General features: G+C 42.0%; 1 protein-coding gene across 2 annotated transcripts in view; it reads left to right on the top strand.

The window, feature by feature from the left end:
- The window catches only part of LOC138053027 (PH-interacting protein-like), a 44,446-nt gene that overhangs the window by 29,359 nt on the left and 3,104 nt on the right, over positions 1 to 11,983 (top strand). For both annotated transcript variants that reach the window (XR_011133198.1, XM_068899701.1), the window contains exons 31-42: positions 1,766 to 1,817; positions 2,462 to 2,544; positions 2,948 to 3,059; positions 4,537 to 4,598; positions 4,847 to 5,156; positions 6,900 to 7,025; positions 7,281 to 7,350; positions 8,288 to 8,341; positions 8,509 to 8,544; positions 9,300 to 9,365; positions 10,276 to 10,371; positions 11,661 to 11,813. Coding sequence is in view for 1 of the 2 variants with exons in the window: in XM_068899701.1 (XP_068755802.1) it covers positions 1,766 to 1,817; positions 2,462 to 2,544; positions 2,948 to 3,059; positions 4,537 to 4,598; positions 4,847 to 5,156; positions 6,900 to 7,025; positions 7,281 to 7,350; positions 8,288 to 8,341; positions 8,509 to 8,544; positions 9,300 to 9,365; positions 10,276 to 10,371; positions 11,661 to 11,813 (1,220 nt within the window). In the remaining variant the exon portion in view is untranslated. The remainder of the gene's footprint in view (positions 1 to 1,765; positions 1,818 to 2,461; positions 2,545 to 2,947; positions 3,060 to 4,536; positions 4,599 to 4,846; positions 5,157 to 6,899; positions 7,026 to 7,280; positions 7,351 to 8,287; positions 8,342 to 8,508; positions 8,545 to 9,299; positions 9,366 to 10,275; positions 10,372 to 11,660; positions 11,814 to 11,983) is intronic.

An 11,983-nucleotide genomic window follows, 5' to 3' on the forward strand; every position in this document is an offset into this window, starting at 1 on the left:
TCTAAAGAGAGAGAGAGAGAGAGAGAGAGAGAAAGAAGTTAGAACAAGAGAATTTTCGTTCTTTTATGACAAGCAGCCGCCTTTCGTCACTCTTCTGTTTCTCACGGACTTGGCGATTATTTCGAGATTTTCCGAGTTACGCACTCGTTAGGGACTTTAGGATCTAAGACGCGGTCGTCATCGAGAACGCCGCAACACAAAAATATCATTGGTTAAAAGAGGAGAAATAATCGTGCTGCACGGGCGGCACGCACCGCTTGTATCAATTTATTTTTAGGATGCTTCGCCCACATTGTACGACGCGAACGAGATGGACTTATCGCGAAAAACTTACGATCATATTACAAAGTTCTATTTTTTGAGGTGACAATTTCATTGAAGTAGCCGTCGCAAATCTTTAAGTTCTCATTGAGTGTTTTCAGGTGCTTGGCAATGATTTCGTGTTTTTCCGCGTTGCGCTCCAGTATTAAGCTTTAGTTCGTTATTCCGCGTTACACCTCAGTTATACACCTTATTCCAAAATGGCTGCCATTTTATTATTCTTTTGTTTGATTGCAAATTGGCCCTTTTGGCCTCGTTCGTCTTTGAATTTTACGTTTGAAAGCGAGGTCAAGAGGGCCAATTTGCAACGAAACAAAAGAATACTAAAATGGCGGCCATTTTGGAATAAGGTATATGTCCCATGTAGACGCTGTTGTAATAAACAACATGGGCTGGGAGATTCAAAATCTCAGTCAAATCGTATTTTATCGTTTTTGTAAAATCTAAACTCGATCATGCATTCGTCGTCTGTCATCAGGTGGATCGTTCGTAACTCCAATAACTCCAATATAGACGGTATTCATAAATAGCGGCCAAGAAATTATACTTTTGTCTTTGTGCTAATAATCCTCACTAGCCTCACTTTGGAGCAAAATTCTTTTGAGTTTGTTCGTGCTAACAAGGCTAGTGAGAATGATTAGCATAAAGACAAAAGATTCTCTGCCTCCAAGCTAGATCGGCTTCTTAGTTATTTTCTAGGGGGCATTGTACCTTTCCTAAGTCTATTACTTATTTCATGTATCTCTATTTACGTGTGGTACAGATAAATTGTTTTGTCGTGGTTGTGTTGTTTTGTTACTAATTTCGTGGCCACCATTTTATGCATACGGTCCATGGAACTTGAGGATTTTTGGGAGAATTGGCGTCATATAAAAGCAAGCATTCGATTGAATTAAAGGTGTGAGTCAGAAGAATAGTCCCTCTTACTTTTGGCATGATAACTATCAGCACGAACTGAACGAAATGCACAAATAACTACAGACACAAAAGTTCTCAGAGGCCGGCGTTTTCCGAGGTCTTTTCGTAATGAAAAATTTTCCCGCGTTGGGTACTTGTAACTTGTATGCAGTGGAACGCCCCCTTACGGCCGCCTCGGTAATACGGTCACCTCGTTCTCGCGGCCACTTTTTTTTGGCCTGGCAAAACGGCGATAAATGGTCATACATTCTCTTCTAGAAAACCCTCGTTTATGCGGTCACCCGTTAATACGGCCAACGGCCACAATTTTAAAGCCCAAACAGTAGAATCTTCTATAATTTCACCCCGTTAATACGGCCACTCGCGCTAAATTAAGAATACCAAATACGGCCTTTTTTTTTTTTGGCCCGTGGATGACCGTATTAACGGGGTTCCACTGTATAAATTTTTCGCTCTTGTGGCTGATTACATAGTTTCGTGATCGTGAAGGCAGCTCATTGAACCTCCTGAATTTTTCCGTTTTTAGCTCTGATAAATCCTGAAACAGGAAACAGTACTGGAGCATCCTTTACTGTAAAGTAAGTGATTTCTCTTCATTTTCCTCAAATGAGTCGATTCAAGCCGTGTTCTGCCAAGAAAAAAAAAAACAAAACAAAGGTTCACCTTACACACCTTTATTTTGAAAGAAGATAGTCACATGAACTTGGTTTCTTCCTAAACAGTTTGTCGGTTCTTTGGTTTGTTTCACATCATTACTTGTTTGAAGTCATCACAAACATGTGACTTTTGATAAGCCATTGCCATTTGATTGTGCTGGGTTGACTATTAAAAAAAAAAGTTGTTCTTTCTTTCTTTCTTTAACTCGCTTATGAGATGACGAGCAGAGAAACAACGGTTCCTGGCTTTACGTGATTTCTGGATTTATGAGCATCTGAGCAGCGGCGGTGTAGTGGTAACAGCACTCGCCTCCCGCCATTGTGGACATGATTTTAAACCCTTTTTTTAAAATTGTGCCAGCTTTAGACCCTGCTGTATTCTCCGGTCTCCTGTTTCTTCCCTCACCAAACATCAGCATGACGCTTCCTCCGTCTATGGGAGCCGTATGGGGATATACACTAGATGTAAATTCGTATCTCTCGTAAATTCATTTCTATTTGGTGCGGCCAACCTTCGATGACCGTTTCTTGCAGTGTTGTCATTTTTTGTTGTTTTTCTTCTCCAGATATCACGATATGCCGGATGTATTAGATTTTCTAATATTGAGACAAACCTTTGATCGAGCAGTTGGTAGGAACTGGAGGCCAGGTTTGTTTGCCGTGAACTCAGGCCGTCACGTTTATTCGACCGCTATCATTCTCTTCAATGTCACTCGAGCCGCGCGCTTTTTGGCTCAATTGTGTTTTGTCACGCAATTAACAGAAATGGCCAAGGAAGCCCCTTTCCCAACCCTCTCTCGGCTGTTTCTCTCGATTGCGTGACAAAACAAGCGGGCAGCTTGACTGACAGAGTAACTGCTAGTAGTCTGATGGTTTATAGTTGGTTTTCATGATAAGTCATCATTGCCATGTTGGTGAACGAAAACAATAGATCTCTCACTAGCTTGTTTTGTTTGTGTCTCTTGAAATTAATTGTAAACCACCAGTTGGTCGCTCTCCCTGGTCGCCGGAGTAAGCTATTTGTTCACCACAATTGTTTCCTCTTGTTTCAGGGGATCGCTTTCGCAGCGTTATCGACGAGACTTGGTGGGCCGGTGAGATCACTGATAGAAGCCCTTTTCAAACCGAATTCCCGGACACGCATTTTCAGTGCTTTACTGTAAGGTGAGAAATAAAATTCACAACAGTTATTTGATGAATATGGGTACTTTAGTAAAAGCCCATTGTCAGCAAATGCAAGCTCAGGATACGTCTTTTCAAAATGTTTTGCCTCCATTTTCAAGGTTTGAAGCAGAGGAAGGCTTGGGAGAAAAAGAAAGTGAACTTTCTGCGAGTAAAATAACTTGCGCTCGCTAATTGAGAGTTCATGTACTGGGGCCTGTTTCTCCAAAGCTCCGAGACCTCAGTTTTGGGCCCGAAAAGCAATCTGTGGAACTAAGATATGCCTATAGATCGTTTTCACTGTCACGCATTAAAAAAATAAATCAAAAACTATCCAGTGCAAAACGCTAAGAAATTGTTATGTTATAGAAGATAAAGAAATAAGACACTTGTCCCAGTTTTAGGCCTCTGCGTTTCCCCAAACTTCAGATATTCGTCGAAATGTTTCGCAGAAATTTACAGAGCCCAGTATGAAAACGCCATATTGGTGTACCTCAGTGGTACACCAATATGGCGGCCGGAAAATAGTGTAAACATCTGGAACTTACTTTGGCTATCTGGGCGACTGATTATCAGTACTGAAAAAACAAGCATTTACATAAGCACTTTTCCTAATACTCTAACTTCTAAAAGGGCTCAAAATCATGAGATAAGTATATATTTTTCAACAAACTTGATCGTAGCCTTGTGTCAGGCACCTACATAATCCGGAAATTCAAAATGCTCTGGTTTCCAAACGAAGCACGCTATTGAGCTGTGAAATTGTCAACAGATATAGATATGCCGCCTCTTATGCCTGATGAGGATAAAAACTGTGGTGGATCTTTAGTTTTTAGATTTTGGAAAGTGATGACGTCACGTGAAAACGATCTATTAAGAGTCGATCTTTGATTATCTTTTCAAGACCAGATAAAATAAAACAATCGCGAAGTTTTACGACTAGAAACGGCTTTGAAGACAGTTTTCTGTCACTTGAAATACACCCGAAAAGTTTGGAGAAGACCCCCCTTCCCGGCGTCTTTGAGCGACGGAAGACAACCGGAAGTGGCGTGGTTCTGTGAAAACTTTATGAGTAAGCATGTACGTTTCATACAGATCTCCCGCAAATATTGCATCTGCCTTGGCAAATGAATGTATGGTATTGAACATCCTCTAACTTGTTCTCCAAGCAGAGAATATATGAATTTTTTTTCCGGGAGTGCTGTGACAAAAATGTGATCAGTTTAGCAACGGTGCAAATAACTAAATGCAGAATATCTCAGAATATTTGTAATCGTCTTCTGCGTTTCAGTTCAGTGACCTACAGAGTTGGATAATGATTTTACCTCATGTAATACACCTCCATTTTGGACTCGGATTTTGTAGCTTGCTTTCGCCGTTTGGACATAAATCACGTCTTTGCCTCATAGAGGATGAAAATAGTATTGCTATTCTTTGGTTTTTTGGGTCCCTTAATGTCCGTTGTTTTTGATATTTTTAGATGGGACACTGGTGAGGTAGAGCGAATGAGTCCTTGGGATCTTCAGCCTGTCACAGAACGCGGTACGTATCACAATCAGCACTTTCTTGTAGCTCCGCATTTAGAAGCTCTTCTTTATCGTCATATGATCCAACCTCGTTCCCAGGGTCTCTCTTCTCAACGACAGTGGAAGCAGAGAAGAGAGACCCTGGGAACGAGGTTGCATATGATTTCCCCGTGTCCAGCACGCGCCTTTTTCAGCGCATCACTTTGCTTGAACCGGAGTTACTTACGAAAAAGCCATAAGCGAAAAATCTGTCCACCTTTTTAGACCCAGGGAACCCAGACCTCTCAGCGCAAGACATGGACGCGTCCGGCGCGGCGACCAGTAACATACCACTGACCGACGAAGAGCGAATTTCGCTGGCGTACGAACCAAACGAGCCCGACTGGTTTGGTGAAGGGCGAGAGGTTATGACAGAAAGGCTTGTACCAGGATTGGAGGCTCTGAGTCAGTTGAATTTTGCCGGACCATTTGTGTACCCTGTGGATGTACAGGCATATCCGGATTATTGGAGTGTAGTGCCTTACCCTACTGATCTTCACACCCTTCGAGAGAAGCTCTTAAACAAGTATTACCGGTAAGACCGGTTTCATTATGGAATTTATAGAGCAGTTGCGTTGCTGAAGAGTAAAGTCGTGTTGTATTCATAAAAACCTTAGGGAAACCTTAAAGTGCCCCTGTGACCAAAATGTCAATTATTATTTTTCTTTGGACTTCAAAACTATGCTATCTAAACACAAAGTGACCAAAGTCTTAAGCCTTGATTTCAAAAACACACCTGTTTATTAAATAACGATGACCACAACCAGGTTTTCTGAGCCCGCGAGACTGAGCACCCCCAGCAAACCATTGTTTTAACGAAAACCGCTGGTCAGCAACCTGGTTCTGGTCATTGCTGTCTAAGGTTTTCCGCCATTACTAGCTTTAAGTTCGTGAGAGAGCTGGATCTAAGAGAAAATTACGTCAAAGGCTTACTAGTTTAAGAATGCAATGCGTGTGTACGCCGCAGAATTAATATGTAGTACGGGAGTTTTGGGCTTTCAGACTTTCAAACTCGCGTTTTGCATATCTAACAAGCAGCATTCAGACGCTGCAATTTAAGCTAGTGAGCCTCAGACGTCACTTTTCCCTGGATTTAACACTCTGAAGTCAAGTCGGTCAGTTTTGAACGTGAGTAATGGCGCACCGTGTAATCTAAAACTTACACGGAAAGTAAACGGTCTTTGGATAATCCATGCTCAAAATCTTGCCAGTCAGGTGTTAGCAAACATAGTCTCAAAATCTGAAGGGAAAAAGGAAGTGATTTTTTTTTATTATAGTGGCACTTTAAACCGGTTGCGATTGAAACGGTTGATCCCAATAAAACTCGATCAAAGATATTGTCGTAAGATAAATCCGAAGAGACGCAAAAAGTGCGAAATTTGCTCGAATCCCTTTGAAGCCTGATTTTTTCAAGGTTGCTTGCAGTTGCTTAAGTTAATTGCTATCCATATGAATGCGAAGATCTTTCTAACTTTCATTCATGTCCATTCCGGAGTTCAGACACGTGAAATTTCATAAATTCTAAAAATTAAAGAAATTAAAGGACACGATAGCGGTCAATTAAAACATGCGAAGCAAATTTTTTTCAGTAGTGAAGAAATCCGTAAAAAAATTGTTAAACGTATAGTGAAGAGAAACTGAAGCATAAAGCAAAGAGCGAAAAAAAAAAAAACGAAAAAAAAAAAAATAGGACGAACGAAGTTAAGTATATATATTGTCCAGTTCTTCGACCGGAACAAACAACAAAAAGTCCAGTCACGGTGCGGTCTATAGGGAGCAGAGATGGCGCAGTGGTGAGATCACTGTCCTCCCACCAATGCAACCCGAGTTCGGTTGGCAGGCTTGGCCTCACACGTGGGTTGATTTGCTCCGAGGGGTTTTTCTCTGGGTACTCCGGTTTTCCCCTCTTCCCAAATATTAATCTATGGTTTGTTATAAGTTGATTTGATTTCTGTACATGCAATGTCCCGAACTAGTGACCCTTTGCTAAATAAATGAAGGGGGTAGTTTCTAAAGAAACTGTGATGCTGCGTCGGTCGGGAAGTAGTATACAAAAATTTGGTTTCATCAGTTGATAATGTAAATTGGCCACCGTACAGAGATTCTAAAACCTGACGTTTCGAGCAATAGCCCTTCGTCAGAGCGAAACCAAATCTTTGCTGAATACACTTCACGCCTTTTTAGAGAAAGACTTGTCATACTCCATGTCTTTAGCCGTGTGATATTTATAGTGACTGTATGCATTCGATTAACGTAATGCGTTATTCTTCTTTGTTAGCCGAGTCCTCTCTCTTCTCTGGGAAGTCAAGCAGCTGGAACGGAACGCTCGGTTATACAACGAAGAGGAAAGCCAAATTGTTAGAAATTCTTCAAAGCTCGTAACAGTGCTGAGTGCATTTATCAGGTAACTATAGCCCGGCCTCATCTGAAGGAGAAAATAGATATAATGAGAAACGATGGATCTTTTTCCCAAATTTCCCGACAAGTCTACGGAATTGCTTTATTTTAGAGGTAGCACGACAAGTGATCATTAGTCAATATTTACATTCAAGTCCATTCCAATCAATCTAGTTTTGAAACATCAAAAGGAATATAAAAATGCGGTAAAATTTTGTTTCAAGTTTCTTTTTCATTGCTTATTTATCTTCCTATTTGAAAGGGACTCCACGTGTATCGATATACTCTCTCTGTGCGACGATGAAGAAGCTATTGTTGACGGAGATGTCGAGGTATGTAATAAGGATTTAACTCAAATGCAACTATAGACGTTTAAGGTGTAAAGCGCATGTGTGGAGGATGGGAAACTTGTTGCTTGGCAACGGGCAAAAGGACAACTGAAAAATCAGAGTCCAATGCAAGATTTGAACCTACGACTTCCGTAACACCGGGGGAGCATCCAACGAATTATTCCTCAAGAGAAACGAAGACATTCAAATTTCCTTTCATTTAAATCAACTTTTTGTTCGACTTTCTTCGTTAAAATGTCGTATTTGAAAACTAAACAGAAGCTACAAGTACTCAAAGCTGACGCTGTTTGCGTTATTTTACAAAACTCTTCGCTTCAAGTTTGTAAATTTGATACAGCACTTCCCCAAATAATAATACAAATGCTACTTTTTATGATATAATGGTAATCTTATAGCGCATCGAATTGTTCGGAGGCAGTGTGGTTCGGAGGCGCTTGTCTTGAGATCCGGAGATCCCGGATTCAAAACCCGCTCTGACCACTCGTTGAATTTGATCCTGGTAGTCCCTGATTCAACTTCCCAGCCGCACTTGTAAATAGCCAACTGGTTTGCCTCCAGCCAGTTGGGGTTCTCAACAGTTGTCGTTGTTCTGTTCTGTCGTTTCGTTGTGTTTCATTGGCCCTGAAAAGCCCCTATGGGGAGCGGTCGATTAAGTATGTATTTGCATTTGTAAAGAACGCCATGTTAGGACTTCTGCTTATGGTGAATGTGCGTCCGTGTATGCATTGAACAACAGTCAAGATTTACTGTCGAAACATCAATGAAGTACTAGACGCCCACGACGAGGTCTCCGAGTGCTTTAATATTTTTTCGATCACTGGCTGCAACTCATGGCATATCCACAGTCCAAAGGGGTGGTGGGGACACTGTCACTGGAAATTCAGAAAACCACCTAATGTATCCCCTATTCAAATTTCAGGTGCAAGTTGACAATATGTCTGAGGAATCGGCTGGGGAAGGAGAATCTTCTCAGGTAGAATTTTTGCCATCTGTATTTATTCCATATTGTTTCTAATAAGTTTGTTTTCCTTCTTCCGCACTTGAACAGCGTCCAAGGGAATTTATCTTCTACGCCGTTCGTTATTCCGGTTTAGTTTCGTGGATTCTGGTCGCTTTATCTTGTTTCAATTTGTTTTCCAGGGTTCTGCTGTACCGGGCTCACGGAAAAGAAAACGAGTGAGTCAAAGGTTTTTTGTTTACCTGTTACCAATAGTTGACACAACAAAATGAATTACAGAAGGATGACTCCGGCAACAACTCCACGAAACAATATCATCGGTGTAATGAGGAAATATAATCGTGCTTAACCTGCGTAGCGGATGGGATTAGCCAGCATCAAAAATACCATAATACTCCTTTTGTCCCTCCAAAATCTTGCATTGGCATTGTTTTTGGTTTCTCTTGGGTCTTACAATGGTCCCAAGAGGAACTGGAAACAATGCTCATGCAAAATTTTGGAGGGACAAACAAGGAGTATTATGGTATTTTTGATAATGGCGAATTGTTTGCACGGGAGGCAAACAACGAGCGGCGAAGCCGCGCGGAGAATGGGGAGGACTCATTCTCATTCTCCGCGCGACTTCGCCGCTCGTTGTTGTCTCCGGCTAAATCGTGCTACACGGTGCAGCACGTGTTTTAGCGTATATTTGTGAGGTAATTTGCGTAACGACGACGTGACTTCACCAAATCTGATGTTTCCACGAAAACGTGAGCAATGCAAATGGAGCATTTCGTTCTGTTTTTGTACTCCGGAACCGCTCATACCTAGTTTATTGCTAGGATACTTCGCCCACATTTAGCTCCGAATGCTATTTCGCATAATTCGGTTTTGGGGGTAGGTGGAGGGGTTGTCTTCAGTCTTTGGACTTTTCTGCCTTTTTAGAGTGGTAAGTAGAGTAATAATTTTGAATTCCTGTTCACATTCTTTTAAGGGATCCAGCTCTGAACGTCCAAACAAGCATATCAAAAGAGAGCCATCTCCTTCACCGCCTGTCGAGGTAAGTCGACTGGTGGCAGTGAAGAAATCTCGGACTTTTATTGAGGAGATTTTAGAGGTGTTCGCGAACGCTTCAACGTTCTGTGAACCCTCTGGGACCGGTTGCTCGAAGCCTGATTAGCGCTAACCGTTGGTTAAGTATCAAAACCTACAGGTTTCCATGGTATTTAAATGTGGCTAAATATAATTTAGGCTAAGTTAGACTCGAACTAATGCGGTCAGCGGTTTCACACTTTACGGTACGTGACCTGCGGGGTGGCCCTTTGGAGATTTGCAGGGCCTTTGTGTCATGTTGCTTTTCTCATGCGTTGTTGCTTGTTGATCTTTGCGGATCAATTGCTCTTGTTAGCGAATCTTTGCGGATTCTCGCCACTTCCCGGCCCTCCCGCTTCCTTGGTGATCTCTAGGTAAGTATGGGTCAGGTAAGTTGTTTCCGCTGATTACTCAGTGTGACGGTGCCAGTTAGCGGCTGCGTGTGGGGGTGGTTCCTGCTTCCACGAAAATGCTAACCATGCTTCGAGCAACCCGGGCATGTTGTGTAAAGTATGATTTAAGACGGAACTTGATAGTGTCCACAAATTGTTTGAAACAATTTGTCGTTTGCTTAAAACTATTTAAATGATTATGATGGTGATGATGGTGAATGAAATGTTTACAGTTGTGCTCCAAAGCAAGGTTACGGCAGGGTCACCGCATTTTGTTGCGTGCCTCTTCCTGAGGGCTTGCAAGAGTAAAGATAACAGGCATTTGTTTGAGGCTTAGCTTCCTTTTTTATTATGGAGCTGTGCTATAGGATCTTGCTACATTTGAAACTTTTGACTGTGTGAAATATACTTATCACGAGCCTAGACCCTTGTCCAAAGGATTGTGTCATCAAAAATTTGTCCTTTATGATGACTTTCGTTTTTTAGCCTTGGATGCAGTCTGCACATGAGCTGTTGGATTTTCTAGTATCGCGTGAAGATGCGACTCCCTTTCGACACCCCGTTGACCTCAACGAGTTCCCGGTAAGTAATAGGCCTGGGATCCGTTTCTCGAACGTTCCGATGTCTCGAGGTTTTCAGTAACCAAACTCTAAAATCATTTTGTTTTTTTGTCATTTTGAAAGATGTTAAAGACCAGGTCCCAGTTGTTCAAACGATGGATGTGCCATCCGCCGGATAAATCACTATCCACTGTATAACTCAATCGGTTTTGCTAGTGTTTATCCGCTGGATAGTGATTTTTCCGGTGGATAGCGCTATCCATAGCTTGAACAACCGAGGCCAGCATGTCAAAACCTGCAGATCGCAGTTTCGTAAACGGGTCCCTGGAATCGTTAGTTTTCTTCCTTAGGCAAAAGCCAGTGACATGTGGGATGTTTGTAGACCATTTTAAAGGCAACGGTTAAGTCCTTGATTCCAATCGATTTTCAGGCGTGTTTAAAACTATTGCAGCCGGTTAACAGATGCTGGACAAGTTCCTCAGTTCGATGTTCTTGCAGTAACTTGTTGTAGGCAATATAGGGATTATCACACGAGAGCATCCGGCTGAAGATGTGGCAGTTCCGTTTCCCGGCCATTGCATTAGCTTTTTGTTACCTTGAAAACTTCCTGAACAGGCGGTTGGCACGTTCACAAATGGCTTTTCGGGCCCGAAAAGTTTTCGGGACTTTCGAGTAACGGGCTCCCTGGGCCTGTGTCTCAAAAGTCCAGGAAGCTTTTCAGGCCCGATAAGCAACTCTGGAAACTACTGAACTAACATATGACTGATTAGAGTGTAATGTGAAGTGCTAGGTTTCAACCCCAAATGAACCATGTAAGCGTTAGCCCTACTAATGGAAATGGGTCCACACAAGGACAAAGAAAAACTCTTTCCATTAGTAGGGCTAACGCTCACATGGTTCATATGGGGTAGAAACCCAGAACTTCACATTACACTCTAATCAGTTAAGTCTGTTCAAATATAAGTGCTACACGGCCAACGTTTGCAAAAACGTAATCCTTCCTTCTACTGAACTAAGATATGTTCATTTTGAAAAATTGATCTTTGAACATGTTTTCAACACCTGAGCAAACAAAACAATTGCAAATCTGCATGAAACGTTTTCCTTTTGAAGATACAAAGCGTTTTATATTACTCGAAATATGCCCGAAACGTTTCGGGATCTTTGATACACGACCCACTGGATTTGAAATGATGTTTGTCTTCGGACATCGATACTGGCAGCTGTGACGTCATGTGCGTTTGCTGTGTTTCCTTTGATGTGACAAACAAATGCTGTTTGCTAATTGCCGCGTGTTCTTCTTTTCTGTAGGATTACACAGAAGTTGTTTCGGAAGCCATGGATTTTAGCACCGTTTATCAGCGACTGGAAAATAATTTATACACCGATCCCGATACGTTTGTGCGTGATGTACGTTTGATCTTCTCAAATTCACGAGCTTACAACACAATGCCAAGGTCAAGGGTAAGTTTGTCTTGTTACACGTTTTTTCAAGCAACATTGAAGTCGTTTCTTTTCGCAGAGTTTGCGCAAACGCAAAGTTTCTCCAAGGCTCTGGTGACGAGAATGGACCGTGGCCTTTTAAGGAGGAGCTTTGCGTGTGAGCTCTTTTCTAGGCATTTCACTGAAGGAAA

Source organism: Montipora capricornis, chromosome 6 (assembly GCF_036669925.1).
Source record: "Montipora capricornis isolate CH-2021 chromosome 6, ASM3666992v2, whole genome shotgun sequence".
NCBI lineage: Eukaryota > Metazoa > Cnidaria > Anthozoa > Scleractinia > Acroporidae > Montipora > Montipora capricornis.